The sequence below is a fragment of the Tupaia chinensis genome, unplaced genomic scaffold (genome assembly GCF_000334495.1).
Source record: "Tupaia chinensis unplaced genomic scaffold, TupChi_1.0 Scaffold000017_1, whole genome shotgun sequence".
NCBI classification, from domain to species: domain Eukaryota; kingdom Metazoa; phylum Chordata; class Mammalia; order Scandentia; family Tupaiidae; genus Tupaia; species Tupaia belangeri.
The window spans coordinates 3078623-3103665 of NW_006159447.1; the positions used below are offsets into that span (position 1 = coordinate 3078623).

Below are 25043 nucleotides of genomic sequence, written 5' to 3' on the forward strand. Positions count from 1 at the left end.
ACTTATGCTATATATAATAGAATAGAATATTATGACTTCAAATATAATGCTTATGAAGAATTTCTGATGATATGAATGTGTTCATGATATAGTTAGACAAAAACTATTTATATGATATGATCTCAAACAATGGAAATTTTATTTAACTTTTATAGAAGGTAATACTGGGTCATTGGAAAAGTCATGACACATTTTTTTTTTTTTTGAGAGATTTTCACTGTAGGGCGCATGCGCTTGCCAGACAGACAGAGAGAGACATAGAGACAGAAAGTGAGAAATCACCCCCCAGGGGGGATGGTCACGCCGCAATCCCTTCTCCTCCATTCTCCTCTCGGGATCTTGGGCACGCACGCACACGCGCCCGGCGTGAGTTTTAAGCCACCGGGTCCGGGACACGAACCACGGTCGACTACGTGGGAGTCCAGCGACATAGCCATTACACTAACTGCTGGTTCCCAAGTCATGACACATTTTGGCATATAAAAACATGTTATGACTTTTCAGATGACAATATTTTCTAAATATTGTGAAGAAGGACATCCTGTAAGTATTAACAATTTTTTTGTGAATGACAAAATTATAGAGAATTTTACGTTTTTTCCTTTTACTACTCCTGAATTTCCCATGAGAATAAATTTCTTCATAGTTACAAAAACAAATGAGAGATAAAGTAAAGAATTCAATCACACCTGACAGTGATGGTATGTCTGTAACTTGGAAGAAGTTTTTCCATATTCAAAAATCTGGTAATTTCTTCAAGAATGAGTCGTACATCAGGATTTAAGTTATCCAAAGTTCTAACTTCATTATTCACGCTGACTGCAGGTGTAACAGAGTTGGCCAAGGCATCAATCATTTCTGCACGATAATAGTTATCTGAAAACTAAGCAAATGAATCATTAAGACACAATAACAAAGTCCACTCTTCTAATCAAAAATTAATAAAATATGTATAACTTAAACAAGTTATTTAGTAAATATTCAAATCAGTCCTTTGCAGAGTCATACTTTGGAAAACATAGTAAAAGAGATTTGCTCATCAGTAATACATTACTTTACTGAATGAAGAGATACCATGTGCAAAGTTCCCTTATACTAACCTAGCCAGATTATTTAAGAAGACCACCGCCCGTGAATCCTGCAGTAACAATGAGCTTCAGTTAGCTATTAATGCTCTAGTATTTAAACATATAACCAATAATCATTGGATATTTGAAGAAAGCCTCAACATAAAAAAATAGAAACCACAACAAAAGTAACAAAAGCAAATTGGAAGAAATAGAAACTGTAAGGAAAAGATGTCCAGGAGGGTACAAAAAAATCATTATTATTATCTAAGAAATGACTAGTGATATACCTGCCAGTAACATAACATTATGTTTTAAAAGAAAGAAACATTCTGAACATAAGGAGCAAAATTAAACTGGAATATAAAACTTGGGGCCAGCGGGTGGCACAGTGGTTGGAGGCGCTGGATTCCCACGTGGCCAACTACGGTTTGGGTCCCAGACCTGGAGCCTTGCTTTCTCACTTTCCCTTTCTTTCTGTCTCTCTCTGGTCAAGTTAGAAAACAGTAACAAATGGAATTAAATAAATAAGTGAATAATTCTTTAAAAAAATTGGAATATACAACTCAATAAACTAGAAACAGACAGTGTCATGTCAGGAGAACACAATGCCCTGCAAGGCAACCCACATGGGAAGGTTCCCCATCAAATCTGGAGACCTGGCATATTCTTGCCCATAATCTGGGATATGCTGAAGACTCAGAGTGGATCACCATGTTGAGACCCTGTTGGATGTACTGTCTCCCTCGCTCTCTCTCTCACTCATGGAAGAAATGAATAAACTAAAACAAATAAATGAACAAAACTGAAGAAATTTCCCAACATCTTGAGCAAAGTGACAAATTTAAAAAATAACAGGGAAAGCATAAGTAAATCAGAAGGCTGGTACAGGAGATTTAACTATGAATAATAGAAATTCTAGCCAGAGAAGCAGAGAAAATTGTGGAGAAAAATTTCTAAATCCATATTCCTGTCAATTTCCTGAAGAGCAATTTATTAAAAAAACAATCTAGGTGTGGCTTAATTTAAACTCAGCAAATCAGTTGCTCTGGCTTGGGAATTGAAACATGGAGCAAGTGAATAAATTCTATCTGCAGTGTTGGGAGTATTCTGTGGCAACACAAACTGCCCAGGAAATGGAAGGGGGGGTACTCTTCCCCTTTACACTTATAAGGTGGAGGCAGGACCTCTCACATTGACACACATAACACAGAGTTTCTTACTTTTCTGTTTAGATATGGGGCCTGAAAAAAATTATTGCACAGAATAAACAAATAAAACAAAGGAAAAAATACCCACAGCATGTACACTGTGGATAAAATTTTGCTTTTAGACAATTCTTATGATTTAAAAGTTAATCTCTGTAATAAGCAGTTCATTGGGTTTCCTCTGGAAACATACACACACACACACACACATTTCCATTTAGAGATTACTCTTATGAAACAACTTACAACAAATAATTGTAAAAACTAATTAACCTTTTCTCGGGACCAGTAGTTGGCGTAATGGCTATGTCACTGGACTCCCAGTTCGAGTCCCAGACCCAGCGGCTTAAATTCATGCCGGGCGCGTGTGTGTGCCTGCCCAAAATCCCAAGAAGAAAATGGATAAGTGATTGCTGTGTGGCCATCCTCCAGGGGGTGGGGGGGTGGGTGATTTCTCACTTTCTGTCTCTCTGTCTCTCTCCGTCTTTCTGGCGAGTGCAAGCGCCCTATAGCAAAAACCTCTCCAAAACAAAGCAAAACAAAAACTGATTAACCTTTTCTCGAAACTTAAACAAAACAATAGGTCATATGTTTTTCTACAAAAATAATGAAGTTTAGAGTTTAATAAACTATCCATGTGTGCCTCACAAAGACCCTAAATGATAACAGACATAATGGCAAGGTGTGAAGCAGCATGGCATGCTATTAAGATCACCACATGGATGAGTGGCATGAGTTTACAGCATAATTCCCAGAGTATACTGCCAGAGTAATTTTAGACTTTCGATCTCTATTTTATTTTCCTTCCCTTAACAAGAAATGACCAACATTTTCAGTCAATGGAATAAGAAGTTTTAAAGGAATTAGGCTAAGTAATAACACTGTACAAAGTAAAAAGTACTATAAAGGGACTACTAGGAGTTAACTCTATATAATACTCTCTGAACAAGAGAACTGACATAAGTATAGTACGGAGTCTTTGTATTTCAATCTGATTTGGCACTATTCTAACTTCAAACTTTTTTTTAAAAAGAATTATTTTGTTTACTTAATTTTATGTTATTATTTTTTAATTTGATCAGAGAGAGAGAGAGCGAGAGAGAGAGAGAAACAGACAGTGAGAAAGCAAGCCACTAGGTCTAGGACTTGAACCATATTGAGCCATGTGGGAGTCCAGTCCTTAACCACCATGCCACCTACTGGCCCCCTAATCTTTTTAAATAAAAGACTTTCATATGTAGAGGAAGAAAGAAACACTACAAAGGCTAAAGCAAACCTAAGCAGGGAGGAAAGACTCTTACAAAAAGTTTGTAATTAATACTTTCATTTAAAATTATGTCTGTTAGGTCCAGAAGGCACTGGACCAATTATAATAGTGAGCAAAGGAAATCAAATATTTTTTGTAACAGCAAAGGAAATCAAATGGTTTTGGAGAGAAAACTTAGGTCTAATTTCTCTCCATGCTGTTATCTGTTCTACCTCCAAATCAAAACTAGTTACCGTAGTACATTAAGTTGTTATGGGTTTTCTTTTTTTTTTAATTTTTCTTTTTTTTTTTTTGAGAGGTTTTTGCTATAGGGCACGTGTGCTTGCCAGACAGAGACAGAGAGACAGAAAGCAAGAAATCACCCCCCCAGGGGGGATAGCCACGCCGCAATCCCTTCTCCTCCACTCTCCTCTCAGGATCGTGGATACGCACGCACACGCGCCCAGCGTGAGTTTACGCCGCCGGGTCTGGGACTCGAACCACGGTCAACTACGTGGGAGTCCAGCGACATAGCCATCACGCTAACTGCTGGTCCCAGTTGTTATGGGTTTTCTGACTGAAGAAGATAAACTGAAGATTTCTTTTTTCTCCCCGGGGTAGTGCTCAATTTATTTGTATTAAAACACAGTTCTTACATACAAAAACTAAGAATTTCTTAAGTATTAGCCAGACAATGGTTCAGAAAGTGATGCTACAATTAGTTACCTCTAGATTCAACATTCCTCAGGAAGCCTCTGGCTTCTCCAAATTTAATGTGAGTTAATCCATTTAAGCAATTTCTTAGCTGCCTAAGCAATCTACTACCAATAATACCACATTCTATTAATATAATAGTCATTTGTGTGTTTCTCTCACCACAGACTAAGTATATGGAAAGATCCTAAGCTATTCATCTTAATATTTTCAAACCTAGCATTCATGTTTATTTAATAAATGAACTCTTAAGTGTTGGTTTAGAGAAAAATAACTAAAAGGTGTCTTCTATTTTCCAGTATTTTGTATATTGATTATGGCCTATATATTACATATAAGGAAAACATTTTTTTTTCTTTTTTTCTCGCTATAGGGCGTGTGCGCTCGCCAGACATACAGAGAGACAGAAAGTGAGAAATTACCCCCCAGGGGGGATGGTCACGCCGCAATCCCTTCTCCTCCATTCTCCTCTCGGGATCTTGGGCATGCACGCACACGTGCCCGGCGTGAGTTTTAAGCCACCGGGTCTGGGACACGAACCGTGGTCGACTACATGGCAGTCCAGTGACACAGCCATTACGCTAACTACTGGTTCCCAGGAAAACATTTTTTGACATATAGTATACTCACCAGATTAGTAAGACTGGTACTAAAATCCCCAACTTGAATCTTTCAAAAGCAGCAAATATAAACAATCTCCCCTAAAGCTCTATGCACTCAGTCCTGTTATGAAGCGGATCTAAATGATACATTTAGCCTCTTGTGGTAGTTTTCTATTTGAATTCTTGTTTAAAAAAGATTCTTTACTTATACCTTCTATGAGGTAGACAAAGAGAGGGAAAGAAAAAAACAGGCAACCCAATAGGGTCTTCTGGCCATGATCCAATCCACCCAGTCTCAGCTAGCCTGAATCACAGGCATGCATGCATGTGTCCAGTCTCTTCAGTGAGGTTCCAACTGTACACTCAAATCTTTTTCATATATGTCTAGTTGCGTTACCACTCTGCCACTGCCTGAACCCTCATGAAAATCCTTGAACTAAGTGTTATTAGTAAGAGACTCTACTATCATATAAATAAAAAACTCGTGAAAAAAGTTTTTCAATTTTAGGAAGGGTCTAACAGCTATTTTAATAATAATAATAAAAAAGTACTACAACAGCAACAAAAAACTGTAACAAAGCTAAAAAGGGAAAACAGTGAACTTAAAAAATTGCAAATCAAGGATTATACAGTAATTTTAAAAATAATAATGTTTTTGGGCCAGCAGATTGCATAGTGGTTACATCACTGGACTCCCACATGGCCAACTGCAAGTCGAGTCACGGATCTGGTGGCTTAAAAAACATTCCAGGAGCATGTATATGCATGCCCAAGATTCTAGGAGGAGAATGGAGGAGAAAAGATCAAGGCGTGGCCATATCCCCTTTGGCGTGATTTCTCACTTTCCCTCTCACTGCTTCTCTCTCTCCAACAAAGTACATGCACTCTATGGCAAAAACATCTTAAAATAATAATGTCTTACGGGCATATTTGATGGATTCCTACAAGTAATTCAACAGAGCTTAAAGACTGTTAGCTAGAAAAACCTCAGTGGTCCTAAATGTAAGAACTTTGAAGGGAAATAATGAGAAATATAGCCACACAGTCCATTAAATAAAATTTCCCTAGAACCACTTAGACAAGTACTGACATAAAATACCAGATAAAATCATACATTTCACCTAATGCTTTATTCTAATTTAGTGTTACATTAGATAAAAATCTAGGGCACTTAATCAAAACAATAAAAGAAAAAAAGAAGCATATGATCCCTAGAATGGGTCTGCCTAGGTGAGCTGTCCTCATTAAAAAAAGTTGGACCCACGCAACTTAAAGATATCCTTAAAACCTTATGTCCTTAATAAGCCTTCTCTGGGGTGAGACCACGTTCTTTTTCTTTCTTTTTTTTTTTTTTCAATCTTTCTTTTTTGTTTTTTGGAGAGGTTTTTTCGCTATAGGGCGTGTGCGCTCGTCAGACAGACAGAGAGAGACATAGAGACAGAAAGCGAGAAATCACCCCCCAGGGGGATGGTCACAGCGCAATCCCTTCTCCTCCATTCTCCTCTCAGGAGCTTGGGCACGCAAGCACACGCGCCCGGCGTGAGTTTTAAGCCAACCGGGTCCGGGACGCGAACCGCGGTTGATTACATGGGAGTCCAGCAACATAGTCATTATGCTAACTGCTGGTTCCTGAGACCACGTTCTTAAAGTCTATCACAGAGATGGAATCAGCAGTATTCAAAAATGTCAAGAAAAGGTGAATCAGCTATAATGTATTTTCTTAAAGCTTCAATTTTTAAGGAATCTTTTAAGCTGAAAATGTTTAAATAATATTTTAAGAGTCAAAATTTGCCTACTTGACTTTCATTATAATTTTTCACCTTTTTGAAAGCAAGTCTGTGACCTTTTTTTTTTATTACTACTGTAATATTTTACAAAACTCTTCATGAATTTGACTTATCCTACCAGTTTCTCTCTTTATATGCTGTTTCTTCTGACTGGACTGACCTTCCTAGGCTGGTCCTACTAATATATTAGTAAAGTCCAATTCATCCTCATGACATAGCTTGAAAATCACTACTTCTACACAAAAGTTCCCTGAATCCTTCTTATGCTTGGTAGGAGACTCTACATCTCTGAGTTACCCTAGGAAACCGTGTATACTTACATTGCAATAGTTATCATGTCTGACTGTTAACTGTTTACGTGTCTGAATCCTCTATTAGATTGAGTCTCAGAGGGCCCAGGTTCAGACTTGGTTTATATGTTTAGTAAATGTTACATAAATGAACTTCCTGAAGACATTAACTATCTCTGCCTTCTATTAACACAGTACACTGCCTAGTATAGTATATATTTCCAAAACATTCATTAAATGTTGAACTGATAATAAGTATGGTGAAATAATTTTTGAAGCATGGTACCCTATTTATTGGATGGCTATTTGCTAACTAAATGAATAAAAACACACAATGAATGAAAAAGAAAAATATGGGACCAGCAGATGGTGTAATGGTTATGTCACTGGACTCCCATGTAGTTAGCCGCAGTTCAAGTCTCGGACCTGGCGGCTTAAAAAAATCTCATGCCAGGTGCATGTGCATGTGTGCCCAAAATTCCAAGAGGAGAATGGAGGAGAAGGGACTATAGTGTGGCTATTCCTCCTGAGGAGTGATTTCTTGCTTTCTGTCTCTCTGTCTCTCCAGTGAGTGCATGCACACTATAGCAAAAATCTCTTTAAAAAATTTAAAAAAAAAAAAGGAAGAAAGAAAAAGATAAAATTTATCAATGAACAAGCTAATTCCAAATGAAAAATTTCTGGTCATCATTTGGTAAAAAAGGAGTAAGAATAAAATTGAGCTCTCAGACTTCACCAAACTTAGTTTTAGCTGACTCTCCAAAATCTAATGCAATATAACTGTCTTCACATTACAAGACATTTAAAGAACATTTAAAAACCAATTAATCTTAATTTTCATACAATGACTACTCTAATAAATCATTTTACATGTTTCTATCTCAAAATCAAGGACTAAACAATAATTTTACAGACTAAATAGTTTTTTAAAAACAAAATATCTGGTAGTTTTATAATATTATATCTTACCTTATTTTTTCTGTTATCATTGTACTTGATTAAGTCTAAAATAAATGTTAAGACTTCTTTGGGACAAAGATTATGAACATCTCTTAATAAAGCCATTGCAACTGGCATAGTCTACAGGAAAAAAAGAAAGAAAAAAATTTAAGCACATAGCATAACTCTCCTTTACTGCAATTCATTAAACTGTCATAGAAAAGGTTATTCTGAGCTGACAGATATCAGCATGGAACCTAAGCCCCCATCCCTCAACCCTCCCACTGAGAAAATAACATATATCTAAAAGCATTCCAAGCTAAGAGCTGGGTAGGAAACCAGAGGAGGAGAAAACCAAGGTGAGAGCTGCATGAATGGATGTACTCTGTAGGCCATGTTGCTTGGTCCTCACTTCCTGAAGAAAGCATACATAATGTAAATTACATGAATTTAGTTTGTGTGATACACTGGAAAAGGTATGGATTTTCAGTATTAGACCACTGTTTAATTCCTAATTCTATCAAAACTACACACTAAGCTCGGATGTCTTTAGTTAGCTGCTTCCTGAGCAGGAACCTCATTTCCTCACAACCATTTTAGGATGAAAAGATACAGTGGCTAGAGTCATGTGGTATCAGTCCTAGAATACGTTGATTCTCAAGTACCACCCAATCTTCAAACTAAGGAAAAATGATAAATTATCTGAAATCTAGCCTAACTTTCCCCTTTCCAAATTTTCATAGGCAACTTTTCTAAGGAAGCAGAACTATGACTGAAAACAGTGATAACGCTTGCAGTAAAGCAAAGTGAATTAAACTCCATGTAGAATTACAGATGTATGGACATCGTAATCCTTAACAACTGGGGAGATCTGGACTGTCTTCTCACTTACCCAAGGGTTTACCCACACCTCCATCCCCCCTAGGTGGTGATTTCTCATTTTCTGTCTCTTTGTCTCTCTGTTTTTCTGGCGAGCACATGTGCCCTATAGCAAAAAGCCTCTCCCCCATCCCCCAAAAAAGAAAAAGAAATTATCAATGTGTAAACTGCTAGTAAACAGCAGAGCTAGGACTAAGACTAAAGCTTTATGCGGTATTATCTCTGATACAGTTGTGCTGTCTACATTCTAGAAGGACAGCTATCCAAAGGACTTACCCATATCTCCATTCCCCCCATGTAAAGAATCAAAAAGTCAAATTAGTCATTCCCATTCACTTGAGTATTAATTGGAGGTTGGGTTATTTACATATAGATCATAAACTCAATGAAGAGACCACATCACTTAATTAGTTTTTAAAATATACTTAAGAAGTGAAAAAAAAGGAACAAAGCCAGTATCTCACAGGGAAGTAAACATACCAATTACCTGGACAGTCTCCAAGTTAAACTGAGAAATATATAGACTGCGAAATAAAAGAATAGTAAGAAAATTTGGAAGTAAACTGTACCTTCTGTAGAAAATAACTTTGAAAGCTCATAAAGTTGTTTGTTTTCACAATGTTTGGACAAGTTTTACAGCAAAACATTCTAGTGAAGAGTGACTTCATGGCTGGTGGTCCTGTCCATGTGCTCACCATTGAATTTGCAATCTACAAGTAATTAGAAGACAAAGTAATTTTCATCATCATTGCAAACACATTTTAAGTAAATGAAATAACTTTCTAAAAGTTATCAAGACTTTAAGTGGATCAGGTTTCAACAATTTCATTCTTAGAAATTTCAATTTAGCTTTTTATTACCATTTCCAAGAAACTATAAAAACTCACTCTACAATAAAATTCTTACATGCACTTATAATTTTTTCTACAGTCAATTTTTAAATTGTAGTATTCTTTAATTTTTAAAGAAAATATGCTTGTAAAGGGCTCCTTCCTAGTCTATATAAGTTTATCTTTATTCACTTAGAAAATAATTCTAGTATTTTAAATTTATCAGATGAAAAACACTGTCATGGATTTTAAATAAGGTTTTTCAATATATTGAAAAAAAGCCCAAAGCCCATTTAATCTATAAGAATGCTTTACAAAAATCCTTATCTTGCTATTGCTATTTCAAGGGTATATAAAATACATCCCTCAAAAGAAAAATATTATGGTTAGCCATATTCTATAGTTTTATGGATATGCTAAGATTTTAGCATGCAAGAACCACAAAGAACTCTATAGAAGCAATGAATTTATATATTTAGATGATTTAAAAAAAACCATGTTTTTCTATTATATCTGAATACTTATATATTCACCTATTCACTTATCATTAAAGATAAAACAAACAAATCTAAACCATTATAGCCTGTTGAAATGTTGATGAATTTACATACTTAGATGATTTAAAAAAAACTATGTTTTCTATTATATCTGAATACCTAGAAATTCACCTATTCACTTATCATTAAAGATAAAACAAACAAATCTAAACCATTATAGCCTGTTGAAATGTTGGACAAATGGATTTATCAGTGAGGAAGGTAAAAGTCATAAATATGAATGAATCTATTATCAAGATACTTTTCAAATACCTGAAAACCAATATTTCTGGCCAAATTTTGTTCTGTGCTCTGTGCATTTCTGGTTTTCATTTGTTCTACCTTCAGATGTTTTTGCATCTCAAGAAAAATATTTAGTTTTCTTAATAGAGTAACTTCTCTAGAATGTTAAGTTATGGGCCTTATTTAAAATGACTTATCACTAACACTGTTTCTTACTAATCCCAACTGACATTAAATAATTATCACAGTGGGATAATTAAAATAAGATCATTTCATGCACCATAATGTAAACATTTAAATCAAAGAATTTGTTACCGAAGAAATTCTTTGCTTTAAAAATGTGGTAGACAACTTAAAATGGTAAAAATTCTCTTTAACTTTATAATCTGAGTTCCATTTGACAATTAAAAATTTTCGTGTTGGGACCTGTAGCTGGCATAATGGTTACATTGCTAGACTCCCAACGTAGTCAACCGCAGTTTGAATGCTAGACCCAGTGGCTTAAACTTATGCTGGGTGTGTGTGTGTGTGTGGGTGTGTGTGTGCGCGCGCACACACCTACTGCAGGTGCGGCTCACGGTCCTGAGAGAAGAATGGAGAACGGATTGCCTTGTGGCCATCTCCCCTGGGAGGTTATTTCTTGCTTTCTGTCTGTCCTTCGAGCAAGTGCACGTGCAAAATCTCTAAAAAAAAATAAATAAATAAAATTTGGGTATGTCTATTCTCAGGCCAAAACATGATTCTTTCAAATCAGTCCTGATTGACTAAAATGAAAGTACTGGCAAAAGTTTTAAAAGGACCAGCTACCAAGTAAATTTAAAGACTACGGAATATTTTAACTCATTTTCAGAGATGAAAAAGAATACATATATAGTCACCTTGTTTTCTTTCTGCTATACACAATCTCACCTTTGCAAGGCAGAAGCAAGCTGACATTCTCACTCGGTAGAAACACTGCTCTTGTTCTAATATATCAGTAAGTGCGAGCCGAGATGCTGGAGTGGGGAATTTTTCCAAAGCCAAAATGGACTCCTGCTGTGCAACAACATCTCTCTCATATCGAAGCTGATATTGCCACATAAAGTCAGCTTGCTCAAATTCTACCTTCCTCAGTACTGACATATCTGGATCTATCCTTATCCACAGCAAAGGAGAATCAGCACTGAAAGAAAACAGAATTTTTAAAAATTTATTTAATTTTTAAAGCTTACATGTCAATATATTTAGAAAATAAAAAGTAAAGCAACCAGTAACCAAATTCTTTTAGATATGTTTAAGACTACCTAGAGTCTTACTGTAGTCATTTTTTAAGAATGTAATTTATACTGACAAATTACTCGTCTTTGATAATTTTTGACTTTCTGACAATTCTAATCTATATCAAGTGCATGTGCCCTATTGGGCTAAAAAGATCTTTTTGAAATTTTTATTTATTATTATTTTCCAATTTTGCAATAGGGCACATGCTCTCAACAGAGACAGACAGAGAGAAAGCAAGCCAAAGCCACCAGGCTGGGGACTGGAAACTATAATCAGCCATAGGAGAGTCCAGGACTTTAACCAACACACCACCTGCTGGTCCTGCTAAAAAGATATTTAAGGACAAGAAAATAGCTGTCACAAAGGTTACTAGACCCTTCATTTGCATCTGAATATATTACTTTGGGAATTTTGATTTGTGGTAATGTGATGTGAAAAAGATTAATGAGAGAATATTTCTTCCTATAAGCTACTATGGCCTAATAATTGATTATGGCATAAATACTACCCTTCACTAAAAATCAATTTGCAGCTAAGAAATTAAAGTATTTATTTACTAACATTTATTCATTTACTATCATTTATTTATTTATTTACTAAGTTACTAAATTATTTAGCTGTTTTTTAATACTTTTTAAAAATGCTAAACTCATGATCACCTTTTTTCTAACACTGAGTTCTTAAATCATAGTTCAAAAGCATATCAAAAATTTATCTTCTGTATTCATCAGACCAGCAGATGGTGTGATGGTCACATCGCTGAATTCCCACATGGTCATCATTCAAGTCCTGGACCCAGTGGCTTAAAATTCATGCTAGGGGACCAGCAGATGGCATAATGGTTACATTGCTGGATTCCCACAGTCAACCACAGTTTGAGTCCCGGACTGGGCAGGTTAAAGCTCACACCAGGCATGTGGTGTGCATGCCCAATATCCTGAGAGAAGAATGGAAGAGAAGAGACTGTGGTGTGGCTATTCCCTCTAGGGAGTGATTTCTGGTTTCCTGTCTCTCTGGCAAGCTATAGCAAAAATCTCTCCAAAAACAAACAAAAACTCATGCCAGGTGCCAGTGCATGGGTGTTCAAAATCCCAAGAGGAGAATGAAGGAGAAAGAATTGCATATGGCCATCCCCCAGGGACTGATTTCTTGCTTTCTGTCTCTCTGCCTCTCACTGTCTCTCTGGTATGTGCATGCACCCTAAAGCAAAAATCTCTCTTAAAATAAAAAAGTTATCTCCTGTATTTATCAAAGTCAACAAGCCCATCTTAAATAATCTAGTCTTTGTAAACACTTTCATCAAATGAATACTACCCATAATATTAATTCAATTCAACAAACACTACTGGGTGTTTACTATAGGCAAGTTACTTGCTACAGAAAAATTAAAATTAACACTGATCATAAAAGGTGAGTGAACATAATGTGTATACAAATATTAGTGATCATTAGGCAACTAAATTAGTAAATAACCACAGATGTTTTATAAAAAACATACAGGCACAGGATAGATGGACAAAAAAAGAAAATTTGAGATATACCCTGTTTAAAAATGAAACAGTATTAGGAGCCAGGCAGCGGAGCAATAAGAGTTGGACCCATGTGGGATCCCTAGTTTATGTCCTAGAACCCTTCTTTGCACATTAAAGTGAATGCTCATAATCTGGGCTAGAAAAAACTGCGGATGGATTGCAGCATGGATTACAGCATGAAGACCCGGCTGGGGGGTGCTTGTCTCTCATTCTCTCTGTGTTTCTCTCTCTCACAGAAGAAATAAATAAACTTAAAAAAAAAAAAGCCTTATTATTAAATATTTCCACATAAAGTCTAGGCAACAGTTTTAAACTATGTTTTGCAAACAAAGTGTCTCAAGGTGCTCTGGAACTTGAGCTCATTAGAAATACAAACTATTGGGGCTTGCAGGTGGCATGTAGTTAAGGCACTGTATGCACACATGGCCGTCCACATGACTGACTGTGGTTTGAGCCCTGGACCTGACAGTTTGCTTGCTCACTTTCCCTCTCTTTCTGTTTCCCTCAGGTCAAATTAAAAATAATAATGGTATGCTTCCTCACTTTCCCTCTCTTTTTGTTTCCCTCAGGTCAAATTAAAAATAATAATGGATAAAATTATATAAATCAATTCCTTAAAAAAAAAAAAAAAAGAAATGCAAACTATCAAGCCCCATAGTAAAGTACCAGATCAGCAACTGCATTTTAAAAAGATCCCCAAGTGATTCATATGCACGTTACAGTTAGAGAAGCAATACTCTAGAGGCCAGCAAGAGAGAAAAGAGTTGCCTAGTCAAGGCCATGCCCACTCACACAATACAACATTTCTCTTAACTGCACCTAAGCTAATCCAGATTTATCTTTATTGCTTTGATTAGGTATATTACATTCATATAAAACTTGTTTTAATATAGAATTTCTACTGCCTTTAAAAAGCTTTAAAAACAGAGACTAGCAGTTGGCATAATGGCTATGTCGCTGGACTCCCATGTAGTTGACTGCGGTTTGAGTCCTGGACCTGATGGCTTAAACTCAAGCCAGACACGTGTGTGTGCATGCCCAAGATCTCGAGAGGAGAATGGAGAAGGGATTGCGGCGTGGCCATCCCTCTTGGAGGGTTATTTCTTGCTTTCAGTTTCTCTATCTTTCTGGAGAGTTCATGCACCCTATAGCAAAAACCTCTCAAAAAAAAAAAAATAAAAAAGCTTTAAAAGCACATATAACAAATGAGATTAGTTAGAACACAGAAAAAAAACATATCTTTAAATTTAAGTAACTAACTTACTCCATTGCAGAAAGATCCATGTCTACTTCTTCTCCATTCATTAGAGGGATTTTTTTCTTCTTATTTCTACATTTAAGAAAAAATACAATTGAAAATTGTGAAATTACCTATTCTAAGTGTAGATAAGAACAATTAAAGTTCAAATAAAAGATTTCACAAAACATAAAAGATACCCCAAGGAAGGATGGATATCAAATGTATTAAAATTTACACACAACAAAACCTATTTATTTTAAACTGGAGGGAACAAAGTAAATACCAAAATCTTTTTCTGAACAAAGTTTAAAAAACAGTAGTCACATATAATAGTTAATGTCAAAAGATATACAGTTCTAAAAACTGGCAGGTGCAATTTTATATAGAAAAGGTAAGTGGATTTATCAAAAAAAAAAAAAGAAATCCTTTATAGCAATAGAAAAATAACCAGCCTGAAAGAAGATTTTTCACATATAATTCTCAAATGTGTGCTTCATGTGCAAGTCTCTGTTCTATGTGAAATGAAGTGATTAAAACATCTTAAAGTGTATTAACATTGAAAACTAATTAATATTCACAAGGTTTCAGATAAGCAAAAACAAAAGCAACTGTTCTACATAAATTACTCCTGTATCACAAAATCTATGGGATAATACACTAAAAATTGGGGGAAGGGCAAATAAAAGTAAGAATAGAGAACAAAGTCTTCCCATGTTCCTCACACCAAACAATACACAAATGACATGCTGCAAGTATAGAGAAAATGACCTGAGGAAATGTTAAGAGAAGGGTAGCAATCAGATATTCTCAATTTCCAAGTTGAAAAGGACTTTTCAAAAAGAAATGAGGATTTTATTCTGAATTGAAAAAAAAAAATCAAACTTTCTCAGAGTAAGAAAGATTATGATGATTATAGGAAGATTTCAGAATCAAGTTTCCTGAAGGCCTGTAATATCAACACTTGTATCTGTCTGTGGTCTTATCTGTCTGAGAAGGACTCTTTAATAAATGTAACCATGACTATAGGATGTCCATTCTTATAATGTAATGCTGATCTTACAGCACATTCCTTCAGCAACAAACACACATGTTCTCATCTTTCTCTATCCAGAGTACACCCTAAATGCTAAATTAAACAAATGGAAAGGAATACTACATTAAATAAAAGGTGAACTCCTAGAACCTTTTAAAGTAAGGTGGCTATTTGCCTTTGAAAGATACCAAGAATATTTTGTAGTTAGGGTAATACAAAGAGGCAAAGACACAGTAAATAAGATGTGTTTTTCGAGATTTCTCAGCTCCTTCCATCAGTCATCACATTTCGAGTAGACATTAATTCAATGAGACTAATATCATTAAAATGCCCACAGTACCCAAAGCAATCTAGAGATTTACTGTAAGCAATCAAAACAAAAACACTGACAGTGTTCTTTACAGAGCTAGATTTAAAAAAAAAAAGTCATAAAGTTTTTATGGAATAACAAAAGACTGAATAGCAAAAGTAATCCTGAGCAAAAACAACAAACCTGGAGGCATTACACTAACTGAATTCAAAATATACTATGAAACTATAGTAATTAAAATAGTGTGATATTGGCATAAAAAAGACACACAGTTGTATGAGCCAAAATAGAGAACCTAGAGATAAATCCACATATACATAGCCAACTAATTTTCAACAAAGGCACCAAGAACACTCATTAGGAAAAGAAGTCTCTTCAATAAATGGTGCTGGGGAGGGGGGGAGTTGGCAGCAAGTGGCAAGGTAGTTAAGGTGCTGGACTCCCATATGGCCAACTATGGTTCGAGTCCTGGACCTGGTGGCTTGAAAATCATGCCAGGTACATGTGCAAGAATCCCCAAAAATCCCAGCAGAAGGATGAAAGAGAAGGAACTGTGGCATGGCCATCTACCCTGGGGGGTGATTTCTCACGTTTCCTCTCACTGTCTCACTCTGACAAGCGCACACAACCTGTGGCAAAAATAAATAAATAAATAAATAAATAAATGGTGCTGGGAAAATGAAGGTATCTATATCCAGAAGGATGAAACGAGACCTTCACATCTCATCATTTATAAAAATCAACTCAAAATGTATTAAAGACTTAAATGAACACCCAAAACTATAAAACTACTAGAAGAAAACACAGGGGAAATACTTCAGGACATTGGTCTAGGCACAGTTTTTTGAATAAGACCTCAAAAGCCCAGGCAACAAAAGCAAAAATAGACAGTTGGGATTATTTCAAACTTAAAAGCTAAATTAACAAAGCTAAAATGCAACCTACAGAATGGGAAAGAATATTTGCAAACTATATTTGACAAGGAATTAATATACAAAATATAAAAGGAACTCAAACAACTTAGCAGCAAAACAACAAAAATATAGATTTAAAAATGGGCAAGTGATCTGATTAGACCATTCTAAAAGAATATGAATGGCCAAGTATATGAAAAAAATGTTCAACATCACTAATCATCCTGGAGCTACAAATCAAAACCACAATGAGATGTCATCTCACCCTAGTTAGAATGGCTATTCTCAAATAGAAAAAAAATAATTAATATTAGTGAGGATGCAGAGAAGAGAGCATGTTTATACACTGTGAGTGGAAACACAAATAATTATGGAAAAGAATATGGAGGTTCCTCAAAGAACGAAAACTAGAACTATCATCTGATGCAGCAATCTCCTTACTATGCATATATCCAGATGAGAGGAAACCATAGTATGTCATAGAGTTATCTGCACATTTATAACATTACAGCACTATTCACAATAATCAAGATATGGAATCAATCTAAATTCCACCAACAGAAGAATGCATGAAGAAAATACAGTGTCTGTGTATGTATGTGTATGCAATTGCCATTAAAGATGAAAACCTGTTATTCAAGGCAATGAGAATAAGTCTGCAGGATATTATTAAGTGAAATATGCCAGGTTACAGAAATACAAGTTCTCATTCATTTGTGGGAACTGAAGAAGTTGACCTCAAGAGTAGAATAGTGGTTATTAGAGGCTGGGAAGCAAGGTGGCAGGGGAGTGATAGTGAAATGTTGGTCAAGGAATACAAAATTACAGTTAGATATAAGAAATAAATTTTATTCCCATCGTTCTATAGCACAATAGGGCAACAACAGCTAATAATTTGTGTGTTTCAGAATAGCTAGAAGGGAATTTTGAATGCCCCCAACACAAAGTAATGATAAATGATAGCTATGCTATGATATGATCATTACACACTGTATTCATGTATTAAAAAATCACTGTCTCCCAAAAGTATATATATTTATTGGGTTGTCAGAAAAGTCATGATGTATTTTTCTAGGCAAAAATGTGTCATGACTTTTCTAACTACCCAATATTATGTCAAATAAAAAATAATAATGAAATGAAAACAAAAGAATGAACCTAAGTTATTTGCCTTGAATTTTTCCTGGCTCCATAAACTCAAACTTCCATTCTAAACCCCCTCCAACTTCTTCTCCATAAGTAAGGATTCTCAAACCTAAGCGTTGAAAATTAATTATTTAATTCTAAAGATAAATAAAAAAAGGTCATTAAGAGCAGCAGGCAAATAAACAATGTTTGGTAATGCTAGCTTGAAGTAAAACAGGGAAAGAAAGATATGGATAACATATTCTATATCTAAAAAATTGGACATACAACAAGATTTGCATTTTGGCATTTTAAGCTGCAATACTTGTATATTAACCCGCAGTTTATGGTTATAAATCAATGCCTACCTTCTGCTTTTGGAATGACAAGGTATATCATGCTTAAGGCTGTTTTCTTCAATTTGTAATGTATGATTGAAGGATCCATCTAATTCCTGCACTGTCACTTTAAGTGGTCCCTTAAAAAACAAATTAAAAAAAAAACTATTCAAAGGCAGTGCTAGAAAAATATCAATACATATGCGTACATGTACAGATAGGAATATCCAAATGTAAAATACTATATAAAATGTGTACACAGAGACACAATTGGTGCCAAAGAAGGGTGGAATTGCGAGAACCTGAGTCCCCTGAAATCCCCATTTGTCTTCTCTTCCCTTCACTGACAGTTGGTGTTTTCCCAATTCATTCACGACAAACAAAATCTCACAAATCTATTCATCTGTGACCCCCATCCCTGAGCCCCTCCTATATTGAACTTGGGGAGTGCAAAAGGCAATGTTGGAAAAAATACTTACCACGTATTTCTGAGTTCCAGGAGATGTATAATCTTGTTTTATTTCTAATTCCAAAACATTTCGTTTTCTATTAAATGCAAAGCTTCCATAAAATTTTACCACTCCACTCTGGTCTCTGAAGAATTGTAAAGGAAATTTTATATACCAAAATGAATATGTCCTGAACAAAATAAGTTATTCATTACAGTATTACTAATTCTCTAATATACTCCCACCAGTTCAAAGCTCAAGAGCATGTTTCATTGTGAAACAGGTGGCAAAGTATTCAAAATTCTTCTGGAAAATGTTTCCTCAGATCTAAACAAAATTTCTGAAACATTAAGAAATTTGTGTTTTGAATAAAGCAAAACCACTTTATTGGATTCTCAATATAAGTTTTGAAATGAAAAATGCAAAAAATTGCAAAATCCAAGACACCACTCAAGTTATGCCAACCTCTAACCACATCTAAAAGCTACCAGAACATTGCATCTTACAAGTAATCCTTCAGATCTGTCTGGTGAATTACTTATATTTCCCTACCAATATTTCCTTATTCATGTACTAAGAATTACATTAATATGTGTCAAATTTTATAAAAATAAATGTATGTGTGTATGTATCTCAATAATTAGTAGGCACCTTAGGAAATGATTCACAGTTCATGGTCTTATACTTTTTTCAAAGAAATATCAAGTTAAGGGGACCAGCAGATGGCATAATGGTTATGTCTCTGGACTCACATGTAGTAGACTGCGGTTTGAGTCCTGGATCTGGCGGCTTAACACCGGGTGCATGTGCATGTGTGTCCAAGATCCCGAAAGGAGAATGGAGGAGAAGGGACTGCGAAGTGGTCATCCCTCCTGGGGGGTGATTTCTTATTTTCTGTCTCTCTGTCTCTGTCTTTCCAGGGTGCACACATACTCTATAACAATAGCCTCTCTTTTTTTTAAAAAAAAAAAAAAAAAAAAAGAAAGAAAGAAAGATCAAGTAAATACTCTTTTTAGTCCCCAAAATTCCTCTTCCTCTGTCTTATTCTCCTTACACACATACCTTACTCCCTTCCCCACTCTGCTGAACTGCTAGTGAAAAGGATACACCCATTGCTTTATTAAAGGCTGGATGTCTTTGCCAGAGACATTTGAAATGGATTTTAAAAAGCCAGATGTGGAAACCAACATCTGACTCCACATATGTGACTGGAACTTCTGAGATGAAGCAGTACTGGCCAGACTTAGCAGTTTATTGAAAACCTGGAAGGATAAAACTGTCATTTAGTAACACATAACATACTGTCATTCACATGAGATATTGCTTTCAATTGTACACTATAGTCACTTTGCATTATAACTTTATAATAGTCAATTATAGAAGTTAATAATTCACATGTTATTACACAGATTGTTCTTGTTTAAGAATACTAATATAAACACGCAGAGATTTAAACAATATAAAAACATTGTTTGTATAAATATTACTCAGTGATGTACTGAACAAAGAACTATTTATTATAAGTTATACTAAGAACAATATATAATGTCTATAATTTATTATGCTATTAGTTTACATAGAAACTAAAAGAAAGTTAAGAATATTCATTAAGATTTATACTGCTCCAAAAAGTTGAGTGGCTCTTTATGGACTATGTCTTATATGATATTTCTATTCTTCATTTTAAAGGCATGGCGAAGGACAGAAAGGTTAAAGAGACTTACTTAGGGCAAACTTAAAATGACTTTTAAAAGAGAGTAAGTTACTTTCAACTACCTCTAAAAATGGTAAGTGGGAAAACTGCTGAACATATATAATGAACCTAGTTTCTGTAACTCAATGTAGTACAACTACTTACATCAAAACTTGGACAAATAAATACAAAATTTAGCAATGGTGAAAATAAACATAGCTCAGATTGGCTTTCCTTTTTTCTATTGAAAAGATCTAAATGGCTGTCATCCTTAATATTCTAAGTAATGCAGAACACAACATCATATGCTTAAACAGGTTTTACTTTCATACCCACATTCTAATATTAACTGCATAATAATTGTGTGTTAAGTGGGTCAGATACTTAAATCCACTCTACATCTGAGAAAAAAGGCAAATAAAAAGCACGTTATTTAGTAGACAAACAAAACTATAAACTCAGATGCCATGACTCCCTTTGTACAGTAAAGCATTCAAATTATACACATACAGAATAGACCTTTTTCTTAAGTTCTTAACTTTAATACTTACTTGTAGCATAAATTCCATACTGATCCTATTTTCAATCAATCTCATCACAAGGTGCGCTTTACACTGAAACATAGTGTAGTACTCCCAGGAAAGTGTATGTGGATGCTTTATTGAAAAATGCAGATGGGATGCTGGGCTAAGAAAAATAAGAACATTTACTTAATATAACAAATTTGACTATTAAGTAAACAATAAATTTTATAGCCGCATCAAGAATACACATCAAAATCTTCATGGCAATACCTAGTTTCCTTAGTATTAAGAAACATTTATTAGGTTTTTGGAAAAACCATGATAGATTTTTTTCATAGAAAAAAAAAGTCATGACTTTTCTGACAACACAATAATAATGAACTTAAAAGGAAGATAATAATGAAGTCTTACTGAAGGACACAAAGGTAAACCCGAATACAGAGAAACATGTCACATTGGGTGAGTAGACACTACTGTAAATATTTCAATTCTCCCAACCCCATCAATATAATCAGTGCAATTCTAATAAATACCTCAGTGTTAAAACATGTACAAAAGTATATATGAGCTGGATTTTATATATATAAGTCAACCAAAAACAAATACAAAATTACTAGAAGAAAATGAAGAAAAAAGTTTTGTAATTTGGGGGTGAAATAAATTTTCCTAAGGAAAAATATAAAATCCAGAGTGTGTAAAGACCAGAATGACTATGTAAATATTAAAATGTTTTGATATGGTAAAAAGAACAAAAAATTAAGAAAAAAATAGTTTTATAAATAATATTTACAACATTTATGAACATTGCTCATAATTTTTCACTATTCCAAATGGTTCTATGGGCAATATCTTTTTACACATGAGCAATTATTTCTGTATAATAAATGTCTGGAATATCTCTATGATCACCTACCTAGAAGCAGAAATACTGGATCTAAAAATTACCCATTCTAAAATTATGACTAGTATTAACAAATTACCCTTCAAAAATGAGATACCACATTATACTGTCACAATTAATGCATGAGTGCTGATGTGGCTTGAATGATGGTATTCCTTCCAAAATTCTCATGGAAATCTAATCTGCAAGAGACGGTATTAAAATATGTGTCAGGGGACCAGCAGTTGGTGTAATGGCTATATCACTGGACTCCCATGTAGTCGACCACAGTTTGAGTTCCAGATCCGGTGGCTTAAACTCATGCCATGTGTGTGTGTATCCAAGATTCTAAGAGGAGAACGGAGAGGAAGAGACTGCAGCAGCCAACCCCCCTAGGAGGTGACTTCTCACTTTCTGTCTCTCTGTCTGTCTTTCTGGTGAGTGCATGTGCCCTATAGAAAAAATAAATAAATAAAATACTTGGCAAGCCAAGCCCTAGCCTGGTGGTTAAGGGAGCCAGATCCCACATGGCTGATTGTGGCTCAAACTCCAGCCCTGGTGGCTTGAAAAACTCATTTGTGTTGCCTCTATATACATGCCCTAAATTGTTTAAATTTCTTTGAAGAAGATGTATTTTAAAATACATCTAAAAAATTAAACATAAAAGCTAAATAAATGGACAGGACCAAGGTAAAGCATTTAGTGTAAATATTTACACACAATGGAAATGCTGTAATTAAATCCTGGGAAACTGCCCAGCAGGCAGTCAGGAAAAGGAAATAAAAGAAACTACTGCTTCTCGAGTGAACGCTTACTAGATATAAAGCTTAACCTCAAGTAATCCTCACAACCAACCTGGTTAAGATGGTTCATCACTGTCACTTTACACACTGAAATAAACAGATACATACATACATCCAGAAATGCTGTACAATGTTCTTAGTTCACAAAATTAATAACAATAAAAACTCAAGTGTGACTAACTCCAAATTCTTAATCTTGTCTCAGTAACCATAGTGCAACAAAGGGCTACTGTTCTATCATTTTTAAGTTTCTTAACCTTTATTATGACTTTGAACACTTTGACCAGTCTGGTTAATTCTATGTGAGAAACTGCTTTTAAATGCCTACACAGGATTCCAAATAAACCCATTATAACACAATTATCAAAATTTTAAAAGATGATATGATAACACATGTACATTGTTTATTAATGCATTAAATAACAAGAACTAATGATAGGCCACTGCAGTAATTTTGAGGTCATGATGAGTACAGAGGAAACTTGTAAGATGTCTGCTAACAATATAATGTGACAGGAAAATACCCATAATTTCTACTACTGACAAAATCACAGGTATTGTTTACCTGTCAGCCACATTTCTAACTGAAGGAAATAGATTCCAATTAATGGCTAATGAAAATAAGAGAAAAATTCTTCTATCCAATGTAATCCATATTCCCTTAGGGAATCTATGAACATCAGAAAAAGTAAGAACCCCTGTCAGCATCATTTTTTGTAAGTAGCTATCATATTTATAGTAACTTGCTAGAAACAAGGGGAGAGAAAGGAGGGAGGGAAAAAAGGTAGAAAAAGAAAAGAGGGAAAAAAAAAAAGGAAAAAATAGACGTCTGGATAGGTGTATATCCGAGTAAATAGCTACAGGTAGGATGTCTTGATACTGAAAGTATCTTAGACTTAATAAAGTCTTCTTTTGAAGCTTAAATCCATTTATAGTCGACAAATGGAAAAAGCACAGTGAAGCAATGAATGGAGTAATGAGAATACCACCACAGTTAGTGGCTTAATATTTTCACATACTGTCATTACTCCTTTGGCCTTGCAAAGGCCTCAAAACACATGGATGCCCCTATAACAGTGATTCCATGAAACAAGGCTTATAGTATCATCTCTGAACAATAAACATACTTATCCTTCTCTTTTCCTCCACCAAATATAGGATGTAGTAAAACTCCACCAGTTTTCAGTTCATATGCCACTATTTTGTCTAGCTCCTAAAAAAGATATAGAAATAGGAGTCAGTGAAAAAAATTTTTATACACCAGACTTAGAACTAAACCACTGAGTTCTCATTTCCTGCAATCAGAATGTAAGTTTCTTAAAATAAATGAAATGTATTGAGAGCAGTTTATATTTTTCATAAAAAAAAAATTGTAGACTGTACAGCTGGTTGAATGATAAGAGCCAAAAAGCTTTCTCTACTTTGTGACTTTAGGCTGGTCAATGACCTAGCAACTTTTTCTTATGGCTTATCTAATCTCCCTGACCTGTCCTCCAAGTTTATTTCCTTCTGTGCATGTTGCTTCTCTGGGGATTTAGGAAAGGAAAAGAAAATGAGGAAAACTTTTATCAAAGATCATTTTAAAACTTCTTCAGTCTTCTCTAAAATGACATAAATCAAAGTTAAAAAAAAAAGTTTAATGGGTCAAAAAAAGACAACGGCACAACAACTGCACGAGACATTTAAATAATCCAAATGTGTCAGAGAAAACTAGTAAACAGTGTAAAGTTGCTGGAAGCCGGATTTGAATCCTAGATCTACTAATTACCAGTCGTGTCCTTGAACCAAATATTAAACTCTAATATGCCTCGGTTTCCTCATCTGTAAAACTGGGATAATAACAGAGCAGTTAGAATAAAGTATTCATTAAATGCTTATAAGAGTGACTGCCGCATTGTAACTATTGTATTTTTAAATCTTCTTTCAGTTTCTGAAATAAAGAATAAGCTTAGTTCTAGATGTATAAAACCTTTAATAGTTTAATAGATACCTAGACTTTAAAAATTAATTTTGGCTTGTGTTTTCTACTTGAGTAACAAACATATAAAATGAGGAAAGGGAAGAAATGGTATCTGTTAAATGACAACATTAAAGGCTGAAATTTTATCCACCTGAGAAGGAAGAAGCTAAGCATGACACAATTACAACATGAATGCACATGACCAGAAAGGGCTTGGCGAAATACAGCTGGGTTTAATATTTATGGGCAAATCTTTAAATAATAGAAAACAATGTAACAATGACAGAAAACAACAATGCATTCAAAGCCCAGCCAGCATATAATAAGCAGTTACCATATGCAAACCATCATGCATATTTATATATGTTTCACAATCCTCCATACAGCTACTACTTCTGGCCTCCTTACACAGAGGAATCTTGGAAAGACTAATCAAAGTTATAAAGTTAAACAAATTTAGGGAGCAAAATTATAAATGACTATGAGAAGATAGGATATATCTAGCGACCAATGTGATGTTTAGGGAGCTTAAATATTCTCTTCCACAGGAAAATAAAAACCTTTAGGGCCCAACATATACAATAGAAATTAATAAAATAGTCCATTAGTCTTTCTCAGAAAAGTAGTTTCCATTTCAGCAG

At 34.8% G+C, this 25043-nt stretch overlaps 1 protein-coding gene across 2 annotated transcripts in view; it reads right to left on the reverse strand.

The window, feature by feature from the left end:
• Positions 1-25043, reverse strand: part of TAF2 (TATA-box binding protein associated factor 2) — an 82699-nt gene that overhangs the window by 35055 nt on the left and 22601 nt on the right. For both annotated transcript variants that reach the window (XM_006140058.3, XM_014586104.2), the window contains exons 10-19: positions 23570-23655; positions 20787-20922; positions 19650-19804; positions 18573-18687; positions 18124-18233; positions 14398-14463; positions 11251-11503; positions 9302-9442; positions 7884-7994; positions 690-883 (exon numbers count right to left, since the gene is read on the reverse strand). In XM_006140058.3, the coding sequence (XP_006140120.1) occupies positions 690-883; positions 7884-7994; positions 9302-9442; positions 11251-11503; positions 14398-14463; positions 18124-18233; positions 18573-18687; positions 19650-19804; positions 20787-20922; positions 23570-23655 (1367 nt within the window). The remainder of the gene's footprint in view (positions 1-689; positions 884-7883; positions 7995-9301; positions 9443-11250; positions 11504-14397; positions 14464-18123; positions 18234-18572; positions 18688-19649; positions 19805-20786; positions 20923-23569; positions 23656-25043) is intronic.